The sequence below is a fragment of the Podarcis erhardii genome (assembly GCF_964252035.2).
Source record: "Podarcis erhardii genome assembly, chromosome: 7".
In the NCBI taxonomy this organism is placed as follows: domain Eukaryota; kingdom Metazoa; phylum Chordata; class Lepidosauria; order Squamata; family Lacertidae; genus Podarcis; species Podarcis erhardii.
The window spans coordinates 30779804-30802663 of record NC_138511.1 but is presented as its reverse complement, the minus strand read 5'-3'; the positions used below and the strand labels follow the sequence as shown (position 1 = coordinate 30802663).

The window sequence follows — 22860 nt, the reverse complement described above, 5'->3', positions numbered from 1 at the left end:
CACTTAACCAATTCCTGATCCACAGACAGATGTATCCTCTTATTCCTTGACTGCTAAGCTTACTCTGGATTCTTTGGTGAGGTATTTTGTTGAAAATAGTTTTGGCATCACCTGTTGCCAAGTTCCTTGGTTGTGAATTCCTGCGGAAAGAGTTCTCCATATACAGTACACTTTTTGTTGATACTTGGTCGAGTGTTTTGTAGAATGAATCATTTTATGAGTAGTCAGCTACGATCTTTGAAGAACATTAATTCTTAAGTTAATTCAGAGCAAGCTTTCCATTGCCTCTTTGGCATGGGCAGACAATCGCAAGTGGCAGCTGTGTGAATCAAAGGAAAACAATTAGTTGCCAGGAAACTTCCCTACTGGAAGCTTTCCTCTCCCTGGTGTTTTAGAGCTGCTTCTTTTGTCATCATTTTGTCTCTATTTCTGGAGAAGAATTTTCTTTCTATTGCTTCGCTTTATCTTCTGCAACACAAGAGATAATGTGGTCACTATGGCTCATTACCCTTCCCTCTTTCATGACTGAGTCATTCTCCATAGCGTGGGGAGCAGCTCCAAAATGCTGTTCATTCACAAAAAAAGGTCTCAGGATGAATTGCAACAGACCCAGCATTCTTGAACACCCAGTGGTGTTCCGGTCAGTGGGAAGTACACACTGATAGTCTATAAAAATAGAAAGGCACGTAGGAAGGCTTTTACAACAACCATGGCAAAAATGACAAGTGATATTTTTGTAGTGTTATTATTGAAAAACCCAAGCCTACTATTCTAAAAAGCTGTGAATTTAATTTTCTTTTCATTTTAAAATAACATCAAGGCAGAGCCGTAGCTACAGGGGGTGGTGTAGCCAGTGGGCTTCAATAGTACTTCAACACATAACCCATGGCCTGTACACTGCCTTGTTGCACAGGAGGAGGAAGCAAGGTCAAAATTTGTCCCCCACCCCACATGCTGCTTTCCCAAAGCCAGATAAGTAAGGTGCCAGATTTTAGAAAGGAGATGCGAGGCTCTGGTAGAATTCTAGAGCCCTACGACCTTCTTCCTAATGCTGGGAAAGCGCTAACTAGGCTTTGGGTATGAGACTGGAGGACCTGAGAACCCTGTCAGAGCCCTCATGGCTCCTTCCCAAAACCAATGCCTCCTCAAATGCTCCAATGGGCTGACACAAAAGGCCTTGAGGTGGGCCTTGGGCAACATGTTGGACCGCCCTGTTTAAATGTAGCCCATCAGAATCAGGCGGCCAGATAGAAATTAAATCAGTCAGTAAGTGTGCACAGGTCTGCCTAAATTAGTTGCTACTGGGCACAACAATTATTGATTATACCTGCAGCGGTGGTTCCTAAACTCCCCCCATCCCCACAAACTACTTGAAAATCACTAAGACATAATGAGCTCATGATTCTGTATATATCTGGTATGTTTGATCAATCCCAGCTTGCTTATCTTAACTATTATAAACTCTAGGTGGGGTGAATGTGTTGTCAATTGTAAAAAGATTTATGTGTGTGTGATGCTAGTGACAAATGCAAAACTCTAGTTCTAAAGGTCAGGCAGAAATTTTTATGGGTTGTCCAGCTAATATGGCACTCTGATGAGTGAGTTAGGATGACTATGTTGATAAGAACTTTTCTCTTAAGGCTGCCAACATGTTCCACAGAACAACCTTGCGAGGTAGCTTAGGCTGAAAAGGGCTGACTGACACAAGCTCATCCAGACAGTTTTGTGGCCAATCATGAATTTGAATACAGATCTCCTGTTACGTACTCTAACAACACTAAATGTACAGTATTTATTTATTTTTGTATTTATCCCATTGCATTTATAAATCCCTTATTATATAATATCTCAAAGTGATAAATAATAAAAAACTACAAATTAAACAATCAAAATAATTCCATTTTTAAAAAATCATAACCAATACAGATAAAGGTTGGGATAAAAATATCCACTTAAAAGTCTTGTTGAATAAGAAATGTCTTCAACAGGCACCAAAATGACACTAGAGATGGTTTCTGTCTGATACATAAAAGGAGGGAGTTCCAAAGGGGAGGTACCACCACACTTAGAACATGATTCCTACTTCTACAGAGTGGACCTCCTGGTGCAATAGTATCTGCAGAAGGCTTTCTCCTGTGAAGTGCTGTGACTAGTTGGGTATATATGGAGTGATATGATCTTTTAAGTACTGTATCTAAACAATAATACACGTCCAATGAACTAGTGCATGCATTTGAATTTCTATATGGAATCTCTTCTGCAATTTTATTTTGTTTTTTTCAGCCTTAAGTCATTTATCTTTACTCAACCTGAGGGATGTAGTTTTTTGTATTCAAATTCTGTTGGTTGGAAACATCTTTAGGACTTGTTGATCTGGTCTACATGAGTTTTTACTGTTGTTATACTTCATGCCAACTTTGTGCATGGACACCAAACTATAAATTCAATTAACAACAGCAACCGCTTTCCTTCAATAATTCTGAAATTATGCTTGAGTATGTTTTATATAGATACCATTTTACCTTTAAAGATTAAAGGGAGCCAGAGGGAAAAGTGCAGTGACAACATCCTTGATGCAATGGCTTATAGTTCTGAAAGTTTATATCATAATAAATGTATTAGTCTTTAAGGTGCCCCAAGTTGGATCACATCCATGTCAGACATTTGAATCCTGGAAACTGATCATTGTCACTGAGCTGCAGTTCCCCGGACTCTTAATGAACTGCACTTCCCAGGATTCTCTGGAAGAAGCCATGACTGTAAAAAGTGACACAAGAGTGCTCCTACTCTACTTGCTGCATCAAAATGAGAGGGCAACCCTTCTGGCAATTCTTCACGCCAAAATCTAGACACTGATGATAAGTCCTTGACTGACCTCTTCTGGCCAATGTATGACAGGTTTTAGAAATGTGTTCTTCAGAGACATGGGGTTAACGGCCTCATAACTTTTAAAACTTGGGTGGGGAAAATCACACATACACATATAAACCAGCCAACTAAGGATCAGATGCATGCATCATGCATCTGGCAAAGTGGACTCTTAACCCAAGAAAGCTTATGCTACAATAAATCTGGTAGCCTTCAATGTGCCACAGTCCCTTGTTTGTTTTCACTGTTAATCTTTCAGGTGTCAGAGAATACTGGGGTGGGGTGTGTGTGTAAGAAATTGACCTGACTTCCTGGCCCTTGCATACAAAGTATATATTTGAAGCACATTATTTCAATCAAAGAGTTCAGGGCATTGTAGTTTATCTGTCATAAAGAGACATTTCTCAGCAAACCTTTACAAATCACAGTGCCCAGAATTATTCAAGGACAAAAATTGTACAGTAGTACCTCGGGTTATATATGCTTCAGATTACATACGCTTCAGGTTACAGACTCCGCTAACCCAGAAATAGTACCTCGGGTTAAGAACTTTGCTTCAGGATGAGAACAGAAATTGTGCAGCAAGGCCCCATTAGTTAAAATGGTGCTTCAGGTTAAGAATAGTTTCAGGTTAAGAATGCACCTCCAGAAGGAATTAAGTACTTAACCCGAGGTACCACTGTACTTCAAACGTGATTTAAAGACAACATAAATACAAGTGGAGTTCATTCTATGGACCCTTTGTTGTAGGATGGGGTCCAAGGTGCATCCTAGGTGCCTAACTGTTGAAGTCTGTTGAAGTCAGGTTGGTGTAGTAGTGGTTAAAGTGTTGGACTAAGACCTGGAAGACCAGGGTTCAAATTCCTACTCAGCCATGAAGCTCACTAGGTGTTGTTGGGCCAGTCATGGCTTCTCAGACTAATCTACCTCACAGGGTTGTTGCAAGGATGAAATGAGAGGGAGAATTTCCTTGAGCTCCTTGGAGAACAAGTGAGATAAAAACGCAACAACAACTACTAATAGTAACAATAACAATAGCTGAGGATAGACTGGTATCGACCTGTTTTTAGCATTATAATTCATTTTTTCCCGTTATATCGACGTGGTTTTGCAACACATTTCACTGTATTGGACTTGAAAGAGCTTTATTGCTAATAATAAAAGCAAGGCCTGAAAAGGCTACAGTTTTAGCATTGTAATTTTAGCATTACAATTCGGTCTTCCCGTTATATCGACGTGTTTTAACAGAGGGCGCTCCCGAAAGGCGCCGTAAGCGCTGTTTCCCTCGGACTTCTTTGAGACCCGAGGTGCTTATTTTCCACGACCTACCTTAGGGTGAGGGGGCGGGTAAAATAAAACAAGGAAAGAAAGAAAAAATCCACGCTATTGTCCGTCGTTATAAAAGAGTCTATTAAATGGCCTGCTGACTGGCGTTGTGGTGGTTGTGTAGTCGCTATGGCGTTTTCTGTGCAACCGTCGCCGATGAGCCGACGGTCGGTGCGGGGTTTTGCCTTTCACCTCAGCCGCAGCAGCAGGAGAGCCGCCCCGTCGGTTCCTCCGCCCGCACGGCCGGCCGAGGCGTGTCAGGCCGCGGCTCTGAGCTCGAAGGCGCCGCCCCGCTGAGGGAGGCCGAGGAAGAGGCGGCACCGGGGCTCCTCCGCCCCTTTAGAGGCCCGGCAAGATGGCGGCGGGCGAGAGCAGCAGCAGCAGCGACGACGACGAGGAGGCAGAGCTGGTGAGCTTCGGCACGCCGTTGGAGCCCCTGGAGGAGGGTGAGTTGGCGGCGGCGGTGGCCGCCAGGCCCACCTCCCCCCACTTCTTCTCGGGGCCTCGCTGAGGGACCCCGCGCCCCACTGGCGAGAGGGGGGCGGGGAGGCTGATGGGTTCCTCTTGTTTGGGGGAAGGGTCCCAGGGAAAGGGGATCAGACAGGCTGGAGGGTGGTGCTTATTGGCTATGGGGGGGGGCGGACCCTCACCCTGCCTAGAAGGATGTGCCAGCCAGTGGCGTAGCGTGGGGGGTGCAGGGGGGGCCGGCCGCACCGGGGCAACATCTGGGGTTAGGGCAAATCCACGGGTTAGGGGGCGCAAATCCACGGGTTAGGGGACGCAAATTACTTGCCTTGCCCCGGGTGCTGACAACCCACGCTACGCCACTGGTGCCAGCCCTTTTATTTCGGGGGTGGGGAGGTGGGGTACACACCTCCAGATGCTGCTGGGCTCCAGACTCCATCGCACCCGATCTTTTTGATCCTGGGGGTAGCCAACTGGTGGGGCTGTGGGGGGCAGGCCTGAAATTCTTACGAAGTATTTAAAAGCATTAAAAAATACCTAAGAAACTCCCCCCCCAAAAAAAACAGAAGCCTCCCCCCCCCTAGTATCCTCTTTTTGGTGGTATTTTTACATTTTAAAGGAAATGTCTGTGACCCACCCAAAAAAACCTCAGCCATTTTTGGGGCGATCTCACAAAGAAAGCTCAAACACTTTTTAACACACACACCCTAAGAAAAACGCCCATGTCTTTGTCTGTGATGGCTGCTGGGGCTGAAGGGTGATGGACACATGGAATCGTAGGGCTGGAAGGGATCCCCAAGGGCCAGCTAGTCCAACCCTCTGCAATGCAGGAATTGCAGCTCAAGAACCCCTGACAAATGGCCTCCCAACCTCCACTTTAAGGTCTCTAATGAAAGAGAGCTGTTGTTGTTATTCGTAGGATTGTACAATTGTAGAGTTGGAAGGGATCCCAAAGGTCATCTGGTCCAACCCCCTGCAACGCAGGAACCGCAGCTCAAGAACCCCCTGACAGGTGGCCATCCAACGTCTGCTTAAAAGCCTCCAAAGGAGGGTCCACACCTTCTGAAAGTTCTTCCTAATGTTTAGTCTCCTTGCATGTTCCCACAGTTGATGTGCAGATCGCCTCTCACATTGGTTCAGGTATTCTTGCTTAAAATGGGGTAGGAATTAGGACTGCAGTTCTACTTGGGAATAAGTCTCATTGAACTTGATGGTACTTGCTTCTCAGTAGATATCCATAATCTTGCACCATAAGACTGTTAAGCAAGTGGCTGAACTGAAGAAATTGATCATACGAAACCAGCCTAATACTTGTGATACTCTCTGTAGCTCAGTACTCCTAAACTGAAACAGTACATATTCCAGTGGTTTTGTTTGACTCCTCACTGGTGCCATATGTAGCTAGAAGTGCATGTTAGAGGTAGGGTGTAGTTGGAATGGAAAAGTAAGTGAAAATCACTGTATTTTCTACCTTTTGATCATATTGGTTAGTGAGCCTGTTTGTTGCTGCTCTAGCATAGCATTCGGTTGACTCCCCCCCCCCCCCTTGTCTCATCTTGTTTTTGTGAATTTGGGAAGAGAGCTAACATATAAAGGAGCTGTCCTCCATGCATAAACCAGGAGAGGAATGGCTTCTAGGCCCTTTCTCCCCTGAGTCTGCCTTGATAAATTGGCATTGCTGGGCAGGGTGCGAACTAATTTTCATAGTGGAATAGTAAACCCATATCCCTCCTCTTTACACCTTTCATTCACTGTTCTGATTAATTTATGCTTCTTAAAACAATAATTACAGGTGAGCGGATTAAGAAACCAGTTCCTCTCCAAGAGCAGACTGTCAAAGATGAGAAGGGACGGTACAAACGTTTCCATGGAGCATTTAGTGGTGGTTTCTCTGCTGGCTACTTTAACACAGTGGGCTCAAAAGAAGGTGGGTAATTACTAATGTCTAAAAGTTCTTTTCTTTCTGTCTTACACACAACTCCTTGGGCTACCTTTTAGGCGCGCTTACTTCACAGGGTTATTTTGAGGATAAAATGGTGGGAAAAAGAACCACCTATGCTACCCTGGGCTCTTTGAAGGAAGAATGGGATATTTAAAATATTTATAAATTTATTTGAATATTTTCACCCTGACTTTTGTGGCACATTGTCCTTGCAATGTGACTTCCAAAAAGATTTTAGAACAAAATACATGAATATGATAAAGCACTATCCAGTTAAAGCCAGTGACAGTTAAAATATAACCTACATTTGTTCAGTTTCTTGCTAATATTTTTTCATTATACACTGTTGATATTCTTTAGCTTTGGATATGAATAGATATATATTGTTTGTTTCTAGTTGCTATTAGATGCCATTACATTAATGTAAATACATATGATATATAAAAATATTTTGTGACTAGCTTTTATCCTATTCTTTTTATCATGGCTCCAGTTTTTTGGCATTTATTTCCTTTTTTAAAAAAACCAACACTTAATTTGGTTCTTATAGACATTTGGAGTACCTCTCAAATCCTCTTGTGCTTCAGGCTTGCTTCATTTAAAAGACATCTATATTGTTCCATCATGAACTCGAGGAAGTCTGCATGGGGTTCCAGACAGTCCCTTATCCAAGCAGTGACCTGAACTGCTTGGCTTCAGCAAGGCCCCCACACGACCCACTTTCAGCCCATGCTTTGGCACAGCCAGAAAGCTGCTCTGTTCACTGTAGAGATCACTATGGAACAAAGTGAGGGTGGTAATTGCAACAGTATGAAGGACCCAAGTCATTTGGGCTCTCATAGAGTAAAACTAGCATCTTGAATTAGGTCCAAATGCCTTAGGGGCCCCTTGTAAATGCTAGCTTATTAGCATTGGATAATTACAGTGCAATACTATGCATGTTTACTCAGAGGTTAACACCACTGATTTCACTGGCACTTACTCACCTGTGAATGTGGACAGGATTACAGACAAGGTAATGTTGTGTAATTTTAAATGTAACTTTCCATTTCCACTATGAAACATTATGTTAGTGTTTTAATTACTCATGGCTTATAAGAATGAATTGTTATTGTCTTTAAAGGATGGGCACCGTCGACCTTTGTATCATCACGTCAAAACAGAGCAGAAAAAACAGTTCTGGGGCCAGAAGATTTTATGGATGAAGAGGTAAATTTGCAAATAATGCATTTTAAAGAAATAAATAAAACACTGTCATAATCTTTTGAAGTTCCACATAAATGGGATGTGTGTGTCTGTGTTCTGGTTATTCATCAGTCTTAAGTATATATGTATGTAGTGTTATTTCTGCAATGCACAATAAATATGAAGTATGTTTTGCCAAGAACCAATACATTTTATGTTACAATGAAGCTGCTCTTTGTTTTCATTTCAAGATAATTGTTTTAATATGTGGATGAGGAGGAATCCTTTCTAATATGATTTGTTTCTTCTTACTTTCTCCCCTTGCTCCAAAGGATCTTGGTGAACATGGGATAGCACCAAAGGAAATTTCAATTACAAATGAATTTGCTTCCAAAAGCAAAGATAAAATAAAAGAGAAGGCCAAACAACTTGCAGGAGTTGTTGGCCCGATCCCTGGAGCCACTGTGTTGGATGAATTTATAGCACCTGCAAAGTAAGTACCTATTATGGAAAATTATTTGTGTTAATGAATAAAAGGCAATACAACTGATAATGGGTTAAAATTGGGGAAGGGGACATAGACTCGGCAACGCCAGCTTTTCCTCCTCAGACTTCACTGATGCGAAATCTAGAGCTCTGAAAACTTGGCCTGTGTTTTGCTTGATGTTTGCAGTATTGTTTGCACAAAGTTTTTAGTATATGTGGTTACAAAAACTATTAAAAAATTTGCTTTTCAGAATAACCATTGGTATTGACTTGTTGCGAAAAATGGGCTGGAAAGAAGGACAAGGAGTTGGGCCTAGAGTAAAGAGGAAACCACGGAAGCAGAAGCCTGGTATATTCCATGAAATGTTTTGTATTGTTTGTATAATCCCCATTTATTTATTACATTTACATGCCACCTTTCCTCTGAGGAGCTCAAGGTAGTTTTTCCCTCCCCAGTGCGTTAGATTAGGCTGAGGAATTGTGACTGGCCCAAGGACACCCAGTGACCTTGGCATGAATCCTCATGGATAGTGAGAATTCAAAGCCTGGTGCACCACTCTAACCATTTACACCAAAATGACTCTTACATTCCATTCTATGTCCACCTTATTGTAACCCACTTCAGTGGAGCCACAGCAATGTAGATTCTGGGCACGTTGCCCTTCGCATAGTCATGATAATGAAGAATGATATAAATTTAACCTTGTGTCTTCATACTTGGTTGCAGAGCCTGAAGTGAAAATATATGGCTGTGCTTTGCCCCCTGGATCTGAGGAGTCAGAGGTATTGCTTGTGCAACACTTTACTTTGGGTGGGGGCCACTGTTTTTTGTTTTATCTGCAGTTGTGCAAAGCACACAAAGGATCATTTCCGATGACATTACCCTTCTTCTTAAACAGTTACTCCAACTTTCTAGATCACTATTACTGTATGTAGACTTTTACTAGATAGCATAGCTAACCAAAACGAAGTCTCAGCTCCCAAAAGCTTGCAAATGTAATAACTCACAATGGGGCAGAGCAGGGCATCCTGGAGCCACATGAGTCCATTGGCCTAATTTCAAAAGCCTTTTACAAGTGGTCAGTTTAGATGAGAGTTATCTGTCCCTGCAGCCTTCTGGATGAAGAGAAATGGGGTTGGGGAGAGATTAGAGGCTCACCTTTGTTCTGGCCTGTCCCTCCACTGGATTCAGCCTGCAGCTTCCGGACACAAAACTGTTGTCCCCTGCAGCAGAGGAAGGATTCTTGGGATGAATGCAAGCAAGGTCTTTTTGCTGACCTCAGTACCAATGCTTTGTTACAAATGTGTGTTAATTTCCTAAAGGAAGAAGAGGATGAATATCGCCCAGAAAACGTGACGTTTGCACCCAAAGACGTAGTGCCTGTAGACCTGACTCCTAAAGATAATGTCCATGGACTTGGGTACAAAGGCTTGGATCCCACCAAAGCCTTATTTGGCTCTTCAGAAGAACACATCGACCTTTTCAACCCCAGTGCTGAAAACTCAAATCTTGGAGATCTGCGCCACAGTAAAGGGCGGAAGCTTGGCATTTCAGGCCAGGTAAAACGCGGCTGGTTAAAAGTTTTTTCACCCTTGTGGCTATGAAGATAGATGGGCTTGTAAGTGAATGGATGATGCCTTTTAAAATGTTTGAAGCTAAAAGAGGATTTCTATGGGTGGTTTCAGTGCCCAGTGTAACTTACTATTCACCACTGATTAGGAGAAGGGGGGCAAGGGAGTCAGCTTCCATTGCTTACCCAGTTCAGCTTATCTTGCTGCAGAATTTGAGTTAAATTCTGGGTAGATGGTGTGTGGGTTTGCACATGTATACAGTGTACCCAGCCTTGTGTGTCATGATATCAATCTCACCACTTGTCTTGTGCAGTTAATTTGCAGGGCCAGTGTTGTGGGTCATCACTGGGCAGCTGCCAAGTTTGTGTGTTGACACACTGCTATACATAAAGTATGCTCACTCAGCTGCACTAGTAGCCGCCCCCACTTGCATCTGGGCCTGGATGGCAGCAACAGTGGCACTAGGTCCGGCATCTCTTCCTCCACCCCCTTCTGCCTGCCTGCTGCCCTTGGAAACTACCCCTCATCTACCCTCCCCTGCCTGAGAAGTTGAGGGAAGCTGCCGTTGACCTGCTAGTGTGTGAGCCAAGAGCGGTGGAAGGCAGGAGCAGCTGCTGTGAAGGGAGAGGATAGAACCGGCAGCTGCCACTCATTTGCTAGGTGAACAATTGAGTGGCAGTGGGTGGGAGGAGCAGAAGCTTGCGCCACTTGCTCATCGCCCCCACCCAATCCCTCCTAACAGTGATGGTGGTTGCCCCACCCACCCACCTGAGTGAGCAGCAATGGCACCTAGGAGCAAAAGGTATCATCACTCGCTTGCCTGTCTTCTCCTGCTTGAAACTGATGGTTGTTGCTAGCAGCAGCCATTGCTGTCTGCCCTCTGTCCTGAGCAAGGAAGATCCCTTCTTTGATGTTTGTTGCACCTACATGGAGCGGGATTTGGGTACTTGCTCACTGGCACATTGCCAGGCCCCTTCTCCCAAAAAACCTGGAGCCAGTCATGCTTGTTGATGAAAAAGCTCAAAGTACATTTAAAGCAGAACAGAAGTTTTGCTGAATTCTAGTAAATGCCTGTGTGCTACATGGAAGCTCGTCCACATCTTTATTTGCATTTCTATGAGTTCTCAAAAACAAGACACATGACTGGTATAAAAGGCACATGGTTCATGTAAAAATATCAGGAAATAAATAGCACCTTGGTACATCCTTCAGGCAGGCTTATCCATAGTTGCATTCGTGTTAGGTAGAGTTTTTGCAGGTAATGACATGTGCTAGGAGGATAAAGAAGTAATGTGTGTAATAAATTCTTTTAAGAGCCCTGCTTAATCCATAAAGATCACTAGCTTTTGCAGCTTGTCATTGAAAAGGCCCTGTCCTGAACCATTGCCAGTTTTGATTCCACGTGTGGTGGAGCATGGAGCCAGGCCTCTGTTGGTTACCTCAATAACTAGAGTGGTTCATATGAGAGAATGTGAACCTTTTAGATTCCCTAGATTAAAACAGTATAGTGATTTGAATATATTTGACAACACTTTGAATTGTCCTTGGAAAGGAATTGGCTAAATAGCATCTTAACTTGACAAGCAAGATAGCCTGCGGCCTGGTAAAACCAAACAAGGGAGTGCATTGACTTCCTTGTGAATTCTGTGTATATGACCTTGTGCCCATGTTGGTGTCAGGGTGGCAATAGGGGCCCTGACACAGTTATAAGTTCAGCACCCTCAAATTAACTGTAGATCCCCGTGTGCACTTTTTTAAGACAAACACTTAGTGGGCTGTTGAAATATTCAGTTGTAACCATTCTATGTTATATTGTTTTCCTTAGGCTTTTGGTGTAGGAGCTTTAGAAGATGAAGACGATGACATTTATGCTACTGAATCACTTTCTAAATATGATACTGTTCTAAAAGATGAGGAACCCGGAGATGGGTTGTATGGATGGACAGCACCTAAGCAGTATAGAAGCAAGCAGGGTATGAATCTGGAATTTCTGGAGCCCCAAAATCCTGTTCATCTGAAACTTCCTAGAGGGAGGGTCTTGTAGAGGAGGTTGCCATATATTGCCCAGCTCTGCTCCCATTTGTTTTTGCTTGAAACCACTTATGGAATCTAATTTTGTTCATAGGAACAGAGAGAGAACATAAGTACATTGGGAAAATTTTGGATGGGTTCTCACCAGCATCTAAGTCTGTAACTTCTCAAAAGGTACGTAAACAAATTTATTTTTCCCCTGAACAAGACATTTCATAAGATAGCTCCCTTTCCCTACATACCTGCAGATTTTTGCTCAAATTGGTATGGGGGAGGAGATCAGGAGATATGTTAATGGTTCATGGTAGGAAACTCAATTGCCAACTACCTCCCTATTTATGCTGGTGATGGCTTAGCTGTATAAACAGAAGTGCTTCTGGTGGTATCAATTAATTTATCTGTTAAATTGCTAACAAGATTAATTATTTTTCATTTTCAAAATCCACAGCACAAAAAAACCCAAAAAGCATTTTTGTCAAACAATTTAACAGGATCAATTCATTCTTGCTTGCTTAACCCAAACAGGCATCTTACTAATTCTGTTTAAAAGTTAGGAGGATCTCTCCAATACAGCTTATCAGGTTTTCACAAACTCTCTGTAGAGACTCAATACTTCTTGATTCTTTCTCTACCCTAAAAGTAAGGCAGGGAAGATGTAATTGGTTGGAACTCCACTGCCCTGATTTGATCCTGACAACTGAGAATGTATTGTCGGGGGAAATGACACAGAAGGTTTATTCTTCCAGTGATTAAGTAGCATAGTTCTAGACGCAATTTAACTTGCCATATACAGTAGTACCTCGGGTTATAAACACCTCTGGTTACAAACACTTCGGGTTACAGACTCTGCTAACTGGAAGTAGTACCTCGGGTTAAGAACTTTACCTCAGGATTGGAACAGAAATCGCACGATGGCGGCAGCGGGAGGCCCCATTAACTAAAGTGGTATCTCAGGTTCAGAACCGTTTCAGGTTAAGAATGGATCTCTGGAACGAATTAAGTTCATAACCAGAGGTACCACTGTAATGGAAGGTGGTGTTTTTGCAGAGGTTGACAAGATTATGAAAACAAGAGAAGCTGTGGATGAATTAGGGCAACTTGGTGCCATGTGATGGTGTTTGATGGTCTGTGGCTATCAGGGATTTTGTTTACAGTTGAAATATTGCAGAATGAGCAGGACCTAATTCTGTGTACTGGTTTGTACACCTGATTTCAGTCTTAAACTTGGACAGTGTCCTGTGATTGATAGAGACATTGTATATATTTAAAGCTTAAGTAATCAAAATGAGACCACATCTACAAAATATTCAATGTTCTCTGTTGCTTTTCCTTTACAAGATTTATCCTCCTCCTGACCTGCCAAGGGATTACAGACCAGTCCATTACTTTCGACCTGTGCTAAAAGTTAGCAGTGAAAACTCTCATTTAGTGCAGACATTAGCAGAATCCACTGGGAAACTTGAGAGTGATGCAGTGCTGCAAAGCAGACACCAGAAGACTGCTGCTCAGCGGAGGGAGTTGCTGGGCGAGAAGAGTCTGGAAGGTACCCAGGATGCTGTATATTTCCTTGCATTTCACATGTTTCTGTTGTAGGTTCCTGTTGCTTTGACCATTTTGAGGGGGGTTTTATTGGCAAATTTGTATTAAAGGCATTCATTTCTGAAGTTTACAGCAGTCCCCCCCTTATTGATCAGACCCCTCCTTACTGAACATTGATTAACCTAGTGGGTTAATGGGCACCCCCCTTGTAATCATACATAACAAGCACAGATATTCTGGGCTGTATTTACTCTGGGGTCTCTCTCTCTCTCTCTCTCTCTCTCTCTGTGTGTGTGTGTGTGTGTGTGTGCGCGTGCGCGCGCGCGCTTCATCTTTTCAGACTTCGCATACATTTTTACTCAGTAGGTTCACATGCTCTTCAGTGTTGGAAGCTCATTGAGAAAGTCAGTGCACCCACTTGTTTGTTTTTTCTTGACCATAGGCTAAATTTGAAGGCCGTCTTGCTTGTCAAGTTAGGATGCTATTTTAGCCACTTCCTTTCCAAGGACAATTCAAAGTATTGGCAAATATATTTAAAGCACTGTACTGTTTAGATTCTTAAAACAAAAGTTTTCCTTGTTGTCCTGTTTTTACACCATAATGTTTCTTTCTTAGGTCCAGCAACTTCCGTTTTGGAATATTTGTCAGAGAAAGACAAAGAAAGAATCCGAGAAGTGAAACAGGCAGCAGAGCAGCAAGTGAAAGCTCCAGCGCTTCAGCCTCAGGGGCCCTTGCCTGACAAATCCCAGGTGCCTGTGTTACCTGTTACTCCACAGAGGTGGCAATTGGTGCTAGGAACCCAGTTGGCCACCACTGGATCTAGTGATTTCAAACCATTTGCAAAAAATCCAGAGAAACAAAAGAGATACGAAAATTACATAGAAGGTCTTAAAGATGGAAAGAAAGGTAATTGGAAAAATCACATGCAGCTCTTCTTCCCTGTCATGAAATAGGTTTTACATCTGGATCCAAACGTTGTGCTTGTGATAAGCAGAGGGGTAACAAAATGCAAAGGGGCAGGGTGTCAAACTGGTACTAATATACAGAAATTTACTATGATGTTGACTATTGGTATGTCTAATACATTTTGACACCATCTTCAGGAGCAAGGAAATCTTATGTGATGTCACCGCACAGTTGTATGATAGTGATTCACTTAGAATTTGTATTTTAATGCAACCATACAATTTTCTGTTTCCTAGAACCAGAATGACACTTTGGCTGTTCATGGCTTTTTAGTGCTTCTTTTGAGGCTGTTGTCTTGTAGTTTTCCTTTTTGTTTATGCTTTTTTTGTGTACCATTTATTGGTGTGAACAACTTGATTGAGATAAGAAATGCACTCCCCTTTGTATATGTGTTTTACAAGGTTCATTTGTTTTTGTGTTTTTAGTTTAGTTTTATGGGCTCCTGTTCACTCCTATCTTCCTATAGATGTGCTAGAAAGCTGCTTAGATCACAGTATGACCGAGTGGGAGCGTGGAAGAGAGCAAGATGAGTTTTCTCGTGCTGCCCTGCTCTACAAGCCCTCCAGCTCTGTTTTGGCCTCCAGGTTTACCACTGCAAAGCATGAAGATGACACAGAAAAAGTCGAAGTTCCTCGTGATGAAGAGGTCTGTTCTACTTCAGTCCTTCAGTAACCAGTGAATTGTGATGACCTGTATTCACCTCCACAAAGCTCCTCTGTTTAAGATCATTCCCAAAGTTTTATTTTTCATAAATTTCAATTTTAAAAAAATTGTGTTTGGAAGCGACTAAGTTCAGAGTCAGTGTACATTTACTGTAGCTAGTACATTATTTCCCCTCCAGCACTCTAGATACTAATCCCTTTGTGATTATTTTAGACAGCTGTCAGTGACAAAGAGGCTGCTGCAAAGATGAAGATGTTTGGCAAGCTGACAAGAGAGGCGTTTGAGTGGCACCCGGACAAATTATTGTGCAAAAGGTTTAATGTTCCTGATCCCTATTCAGAGTAAGTTGCTTGAGTTTCTAAATAGCATTGAATAGCTGAAGAACAGATGATTAGATATGAAAAAGGCTAATTTTAGAAAATGTAGATTCCGTATGAAAACCTTCTTCTTTAGGCCTTCTTAGTCACATTGTTAATTTTAGTCTTGATTATTGTCAATAAGTTATTTTCCACAAATGTCTAAAATTATGCTTCACTTGTAAACGGCTTGCTTGTTTCTCGTTTTGTGTGATCTTATTTCTATGTAAAAGAAATGATGTGAAAACCCCATTTTTAAATTTTTCATCAGGTCATGTATTGTTGGACTGCCCAAAGTGAAACGTGACAAGTATTCTGTGTTCAACTTCTTGACTGTATCAGATGCGACATCAAGCATGATGAGCCAACCCACAAAAGCAGGAATGCAAGAAAATAATGCTTCAAACAGTAAGTGGTCCATTTTCTTATCACTTGGGAGTAAAAGATTCTGGCCACTAAAATACTTGAGGCATTTGAAAATAGTAAGCTATCTTTTAAGGAACAACAGAGGGGAATCAAACAGGACAGATGCAGAATGCCAAGCACCTGGTGCATGAATAGCAAAAGAAAAACAATAACCTCCAACTGCTATTTAAATATCAAATATGCTTTAAAATATAAGCAGTAATGACAAAATCAATATAACTAGAAAACTAAAGAAATCCGGGAATTTTGTTTGTATCTTTTAAGAGCCAAAGAAACCATCTAGATGGGATGTATCTGACAAAGAGAAGAAGAAAAATGATGCCATTAGTGAGTTCATTAGCGTGGCTAGATCAAAGGTTGTACAGGAGGCACAGTCGCCAGCACTGGTTGAAGCAAAGGACAAAAACAGAAGTACTGGAGCTGTTTCTAACAAGGTACAGTAGTACCAGAGTTTTGATGCTTTCATTGTATGTTCTTCACATGGATCTTCCTTGTGAAGAAGTGGGGATGCAGCCAAGTGGTCAAGTGATTGTACACACAGCATTTAGGGTACTTCCTTGTCACTGATTTTCCCTTTGTCCCGGTGCCCAGTATAGGCAGAAATGTGCTACAACTAGTTGTAGACCGTTGTAATACAGGAGTGGATTCTTCTTTAAAATGAAGGGTCAAGAGCATGAGACTGAAGGAAGCACAGACTCAGCAAGAGCAAGCAACAGCCACCCTCATCCAAAGGCCAAGCAGTTAAGAGAGCTATAGCTGGAATTTGAATGAATTGATGAATTGGTGGCCCCTTCTCAGAGGAAGAAATCTGCTGTAAACAAGACATTGAACTGTATCTCCAGATGAGCAAATCATCTGGAAGACCAGGGGCTTAAGCACTTCTCATGAGTATCTAACATAAATCTTACAATAAGCATTTTATTTCTGCCATTTTAGCCAGATTAACATTGTGTGGAGCAGAGCAGAGCAGTGTCTGAAATGTTGTGGTCATGGCTCTGTAGTCTGTTGATCTTTAGGAAACCTGTGTTTGCTACTCACATTCATAATGGGACATTTAAAGCAAAATATGTTAAGTAAACCTCTTTCCTTTTGGTTCTCTTGTGCAGACACTAAGTGAAAGTACTGGTCAGAATGAAGAAACAGAAGAAGAAAGCAGGCCATCAATGGATTTATTTAAGGCCATCTTTGCCAGCTCCTCAGATGAAAAATCATCTGAAGAAGAGAGCGACGGAGAAGAGCAAACAACACCAATGACAGAACCAGATTCTGAAAGCCTGAAGCCCTGTGATGTGCCAAGTGCTCCTTCACTTCATGAACAAGGTAAAAATCAGTGGCTAGTCCAGGACGGCATCAACTGTTCTTTGGTGGTATGGTAGTGAGCCTTGTACTACCTTTTCTAATACATAGTGCTTCAGGTAGTTCCAGTTTGATGCAAACTGTAGTTTGCCACTATGTCCATATGGAGGTTGTGCTTTCCTTCATAACCAGGATTGAAAACCATGGTTTGAACTTAATTGTATCATACTGATTTGGAGGGCAAGTGCGGGCTGTAGTTTGCTGTCACATCCTAGCAAGTTTTGGCTTCTGCAAAAAAGGAAGCAACTGATGGAGCGTGAGAAGAGGGACACACAGGGATGGTTTTGTGTTGCGTATTATGTTTGAATCAGCCCAAAGTGTCTGAAGAACTCTTGTGTGGTCTTGAGACCTTGGTGAAATCCTGACACTTTCTGATATACCCTGTAAGTAGAAGTGGAGATAGGATAAAGTTTACTGGACCAACAGTACATTAATTGTCGACAGAAACCCTTAAGGTCCCTTTAACTAAGAGAAAAGGCTCTGAGGTGGCACAAGCTCATAGAAATGTATTATAAGAACCTTTTTTACCTTATCATTGTCAGAGATGGGATTCTGAATGGACCAACAAATTAAGGGCTATATGTTTGGCTCAGTATGGTGATTCTTGTTGTGGTATTATACTTGAGACATTATTATCAAAGCGCCTCTTCATCTTTTTTTAAAATTGTGCTTTTCCAATTAAAGTGAGTGAAGTAATCACACCCAAGCTTTCCGTTACCTCAACTCCACCCCCAATGGACATAGTTGATCCAGGAGAGGAATTTGGACCAAGATTGCCACCAGCTGCTGCTTCTGGTAAATACATTTCAGCATAACGTGTGAATTCTGCAGAACACTTTGTATGAATTGCAGTTATGTAGTTTGTCTAAGTATAGTTTTAAAAGTTTGCATACAGGAATATTGCGGACTTTCTTTATGGAGTTAAATGTGAAGGCAAACTAGTTGTGTAGGCAACTTTGAGCTTGTATTAACATCATGCCTACCAAAAGGATTTTTTGGTAGAGTCATGAAATGTCATTACAGTATTAAGGGATTTCCCTCCCTGTTCAACTTCTTCCATTGTGAGAGCATGCAGTATCCTGTGAATGAAACACATTTAAGATCCTTTATTATTTAAGTGCACCTGGATCTCCCTGTAGCATAGTTGGGAGTGGGGGAGAGATCCCTTTTCGGGGGAGGGGGGGTTTATGATATTAAATAGGGCCTTTTTTGCCTAGGAATTTTCTTACCTCACAAGTATTTTTCTCACTAGAAAATGTCTGTTTACTTTTAAGAATGTAACAAACTTTGTTTCTGTCATTTTTGCGAAATATTTGAAAGTTGATTGAAAATACTATCATTGAACCACAGACTCCTGAGCAAGGAAAATTTGAATCCTGCTGAGGCCCTGTACAGATTCCAGAATCAGTAGACTTGGAAGGAGACAGAACTTTTTAAACTAAGCCTATAGTTTGTATGAAGATATAAAAGCTTTAGTAGGATGTCAAGTTCTTTAAAAGGACTTCAAAAACTAAACGTTGACATTCCTTGAGTATTTTTGATGTTTCTTGATCAGGCACTTCCTCTGTATGTGATTTGATTTTAGACACTCCTTTGAAGCATGAAGAAATCCAGCTTACAAGTTCTCCGGAAGCCGCTAAGAAAGCAAAACCTAAAAAGAGCAGAGAAAAACACAAGACCAAGAAAGAGCACAAACACAAAAAGGAGAAGGTGATTTTTCAATTTGACTTTTTGGGTGTAGAATTTATGCAAAACCATAGAAAATGCATACAGTATAATAATTGTCCTATGGAAATGCTGTGCAGCTCTTTCCACTGAACAGAATTACACTGGTCAGTCCCTCTTCCTCCTCCTGCAAATGTTTCATTGTTGGGGCTTCAGCTTTTATGCATAAACCTTCCCTGTGTGGATCTAGTCTGAACAGCTTGTGGTGTGCAGATGATAGAAATAGCGCTTAAGTTTGTTGAATTCTCCACATGTCAGTTCCTGTACAAGCATGAATTTCTGGCCCTATGTAAATTCTGTGCTTGGTGTTGACATGCCTTCATTGGGTAAATACCATAAGGACTGGAGGCTTGGAATAACTGAGGGTGTTAAATGTAGTTATTTATTGGTAACTACAGAGTGAGGGGGACTCTTCTGCTACATTTTGGCTAACACCTTCTTAAGAGTAAAACCCACTGAAGTTGATAGGGCTCATTTTCTGACAAATGTCATCAAGCTAACCTTATTGAGCTTCTTCCAGCTTTTATCTTGGAATAGCCATTGTGTCATCTCATACATGCTCATACTATAAAAAGTTCATTTTTTTGAGTTTCGAATTTCTCTTTGTAAGGTGCATCATATCAGTCCTGGAACTTGTTTTGCAGAAAAAGAAACACAAGAAAAGCAGGCACAAGGGCAAACACAAGAATAAGAAATCAGAGAAAAACAGTGACTCGGAGAGAAACAGTGGCTCGGACACAGCTGATAGCAGCAACAGTGAAGAAGAGACCACAGAAATCCCACCACAGGAACTTCTCAGAAGGTAAAGAGATGAAGGGGCTGGTTTTCCAGTGGGGGGTGGGATCCTCAGGTGGGTTGTCCCTCCCACTTACTCCACCAGTTCCTTCCTTCCTGGCTCTCCGGTGCAGGTCAAGTGACAGAGAATGCTACCCCATATTGTACTGAACAAGCTTTGGTCTTTTTTCATCAAAGGAGATTAGAAGGAAGACATCACTAGTCAGCTAGAAATGGCACACTTGCCTCAGAGGGTGGCAAGCCCTTGTTTTCAGCAGACCCTTCAGATCACAAGATTTGGGGAGCAGAGGCCGCCCACGGTGGTGCGTGTATCTTCCCAGTGGCTAACATTCCTCCCATCAGGGAAGAGATTGTGATCCAGGAGGTGATGAGAGTGCCTCGGACCAGCTCCAGAACTTGGCCACTGGGGCCACATGTGGCCCTGAGACCTCAAAGGGACCTGGCTTCTCCTGGGACGGTGGGGTTGAAGGGAACACGGGGTTCCTCTCTGGCATCTCCTTCTCCCATTTTCATTGAAAGGCTGGCCTTGTTCCAGGAGTTCTTCTCTTGGGTTCAGCAGATTCTGGTGCAGGGCTGTATTCCCCCGACTGCCTCTGCGGCAGCAACTGAACCTTATCTGGGCCCCATCTGTACCTCACCTGAGTGGGAAGCCTCCCTGTAGTGGTGCTTCAGGGTTCTTTATCACCACAAATATGTGTAACAATCCTGATACCTTTAAAAAATCCCTTAGGAAGAAAACATTTTGTAGTAGGGAGGAAATAATCAACTTTTTTCTCCCCACGAAGCCTCCAAATTGCCCTTTGCCCAGTTTCAAATGCTTGTTTCCAAGGGATAAGGCTCCAGGTTTTTCAACAGTTTACAGTGGTGCCCCGCAAGACGAACGCCTCGCAAGACGGAAAACCCGCTAGACGAAAGGGTTTTCCGTTTTGGAGGCGCTTCGCAAAACGAATTTCCCTATAGGCTTGCTTCGCAAGGCGAAAATGTCTTGCGAGTTCCTGCGGGTTTTTTTTTCCTTTCCCTCCCTTTTTCTAAGCCGCAAAGCCGTTTATCAGCTGATCCGCTAAGCCGCTAAGCCGCTAAAAGCCGCTAAGCCGCTAAAAGCCGCTAAGCCGCTAATAGCGCTAATCCGCTAAGCCGTCAATGGGCTTGCTTCGCAAGACGAAAAAACCGCTAGACGAAGAGAATCGCAGAACGGATTCTTTTCGTCTTGCGAGGCACCACTGTACTGTTTTGGGGATTTGGGGGGGGGGGGTAAACTTTCTTGGACAACTTAGCTGAGTCTTACCAAGGCTTCTTGTTTATTTATTACACTTCCTTTAGAAAAAGTGCTTTAATTTCTCAAAGGTTAATAAATCTGTCCCAGTGGATTGTATTTTAAGTTGCTTCCAAAGAAATTGTGCAATATAGCCTACATTGCCCTTTGCATAGCTTACCTATGGCTTTGTTCATTTCAGAATTTACTAAAAGAAAGTTCTAGAATTTTGGGAGTGGTTCCCCCCCCCCCAAAGTTTGTTACCTGTAAGGTAGCTTCATATGTACTATCAACTTGCAGAATATACACACCTCAGAAAAATTCTCCTAAAACAGGTCAGCAAGCAGAGGGAAAGGAACCCTACTGGAAACTCACAATGGCAAATTATAATGGCCATAACAAAACACTTGACTTTAATATGAGTACCTGCATCCCAGTCTTTTATGGTCTGTACACTAAAAGCTGTCAAGGCAACAATTACCAGAGGAAAGGGAAAATTGAGACTTTGAGACTGTTAATCAGGCTGTTCAGAAACTCTTAATGACTTCAGCATTAGCACTTGTCTTGGGCATTTAGCATCTATAATTTTAGTTAGCAACAATATCACTGACCTGGTTCTCTTTTCCCTGGAGTACCTTATTTTAAGATTTAGCACATCACTGACAGTCGTATCAAACAGTGCTTTGCCCATGATGAGCCAGACTAAGATATTGTCTAAATTGGGATAGATCTATTTGAGATGCCTTATCTAAAGTGAGTATAAGAAATAAACAAGTAGTTTCTGTTTGCTTCCCGAGTTGTTCAACAAAGTTTACAGCACTATCCTAGGCATGTCTACTCAGGAGCAATTCCCACCAAGTTCCATAGGTCTTAGTCCCAGGAATTCTAGCGTTCTACATCTAATTTCATTGTAATCACTGGGGCATAGTTCAGTTAAAACATGTTTATTTTTTCTGGAAGATATATTTGCCCATTTTCTTCCATAGATCACTACAAAAATTAGATACGAAATTGAAAGTCTGCTTGTCTAAATTTAATTTCCCAATAGCTCTGATCTTGTTCCATTTCACATTCAACAAAAATGGAATGTGTGTGATTAAGATAAACCTTTATCAGGTCTGGAAAAATCAATACCACAGTTGTCTCCTTCCATCATTCAGAGGTTTTATTGGCAGTTACAGTGTTTGCCCTATTATAAGGAAAATCTCCCTGGATCAGATGTCTGACTCATTTTTCAGTCTGTGCATCTCTTTGCTTACCTCATTCACTAATATTGGACCACAATAAGGGATTCATGCTTTCAGAGAACAGCTAGTTTAAGTGGTGACTTTTTGTCAAATTTATTTATTGGGGTGGGGAGATTTGTTTATATTGGGGAACAGTAGCAGATGTGTTGTTCATTGTTTAGCTCAGAATATACCTGGACTTCTTTGGATTGCTGGTCAAATCTTGAAGACTCTGTTTGGATTATCTAATGTTAGTAGCTGATATAAAAATGGATTATAATGGTTCAATTCTAGATGTTTATTTCCATTATTTACTTATTCAGTCCTTCCCATTTGCTTTCTTCTAGGCTGAAACATCTTCCACTTGTGAAGCGATAGTTTGGATTTTTAAACATCTTTTGGTCTCAAAATGGATCTCCTCTATGATGGCAGATCAACAGTGCAAAGCATATTTGAATGTTCTGTAAATACTGTATTTATGTTGGCTTTGATAGCATAAAAACATACAAGTTGAATTTATGATTTCAGAGTTAAAAATAAAAGGAAATGTGGTTTATGCTAGAGAAGTTTGTTCAACTTTATTGTAATATGAAAAGGAATCATGAAAATTATGCATTTTAAAGAGGATGAGCATGAATAAATTTTAATAAAGTAAATTTACTGATCTTATGCCTAATGTCT

At 41.8% G+C, this 22860-nt stretch overlaps 1 protein-coding gene across 3 annotated transcripts; it reads left to right on the top strand.

Annotated features, from left to right (window-relative positions):
- The first annotated feature begins 4469 nt into the window (after nt 1-4469).
- Nucleotides 4470-22848, top strand: GPATCH1 (G-patch domain containing 1). 3 transcript variants are annotated; one of them, XR_014158742.1, is made up of 20 exons: nt 4470-4640; nt 6452-6586; nt 7725-7810; nt 8119-8279; nt 8524-8621; nt 9000-9055; nt 9596-9832; nt 11670-11817; nt 11970-12049; nt 13214-13418; nt 14030-14320; nt 14847-15025; nt 15257-15384; nt 15671-15807; nt 16090-16259; nt 16932-17145; nt 17866-17976; nt 18737-18891; nt 19517-19708; nt 22527-22848. XR_014158742.1 is itself a non-coding variant. In XM_081870894.1 (20 exons), the coding sequence occupies exons 1-20, from the start codon at nt 4550-4552 to the stop codon at nt 22555-22557; spliced, it is 2871 nt and encodes a 956-aa protein (XP_081727020.1). In that variant the 5' UTR covers nt 4479-4549; the 3' UTR covers nt 22558-22848. The 3 variants fall into 3 exon arrangements, 2 of the variants coding, with proteins under 2 accessions (XP_081727020.1, XP_081727021.1); XM_081870894.1 differs by having other exon boundaries at nt 4479-4640; nt 19551-19708; XM_081870895.1 differs by having other exon boundaries at nt 4483-4640; nt 18767-18891; nt 19551-19708.
- Nucleotides 22849-22860: the final 12 nt, after the last annotated feature.

Excerpts from the sequence above, each read along its gene's own strand:
- GPATCH1 (XM_081870894.1), top strand. The coding sequence starts at position 4,550 with ATGGCGGCGGGCGAGAGCAGCAGCAGCAGCGACGACGACGAGGAGGCA. Across the intron at positions 7,811-8,118 it reads AAGATTTTATGGATGAAGAG|GATCTTGGTGAACATGGGAT; the intron begins GTAAATTTGCAA and ends CTTGCTCCAAAG. Across the intron at positions 16,260-16,931 it reads CTGGAGCTGTTTCTAACAAG|ACACTAAGTGAAAGTACTGG; the intron begins GTACAGTAGTAC and ends TCTCTTGTGCAG.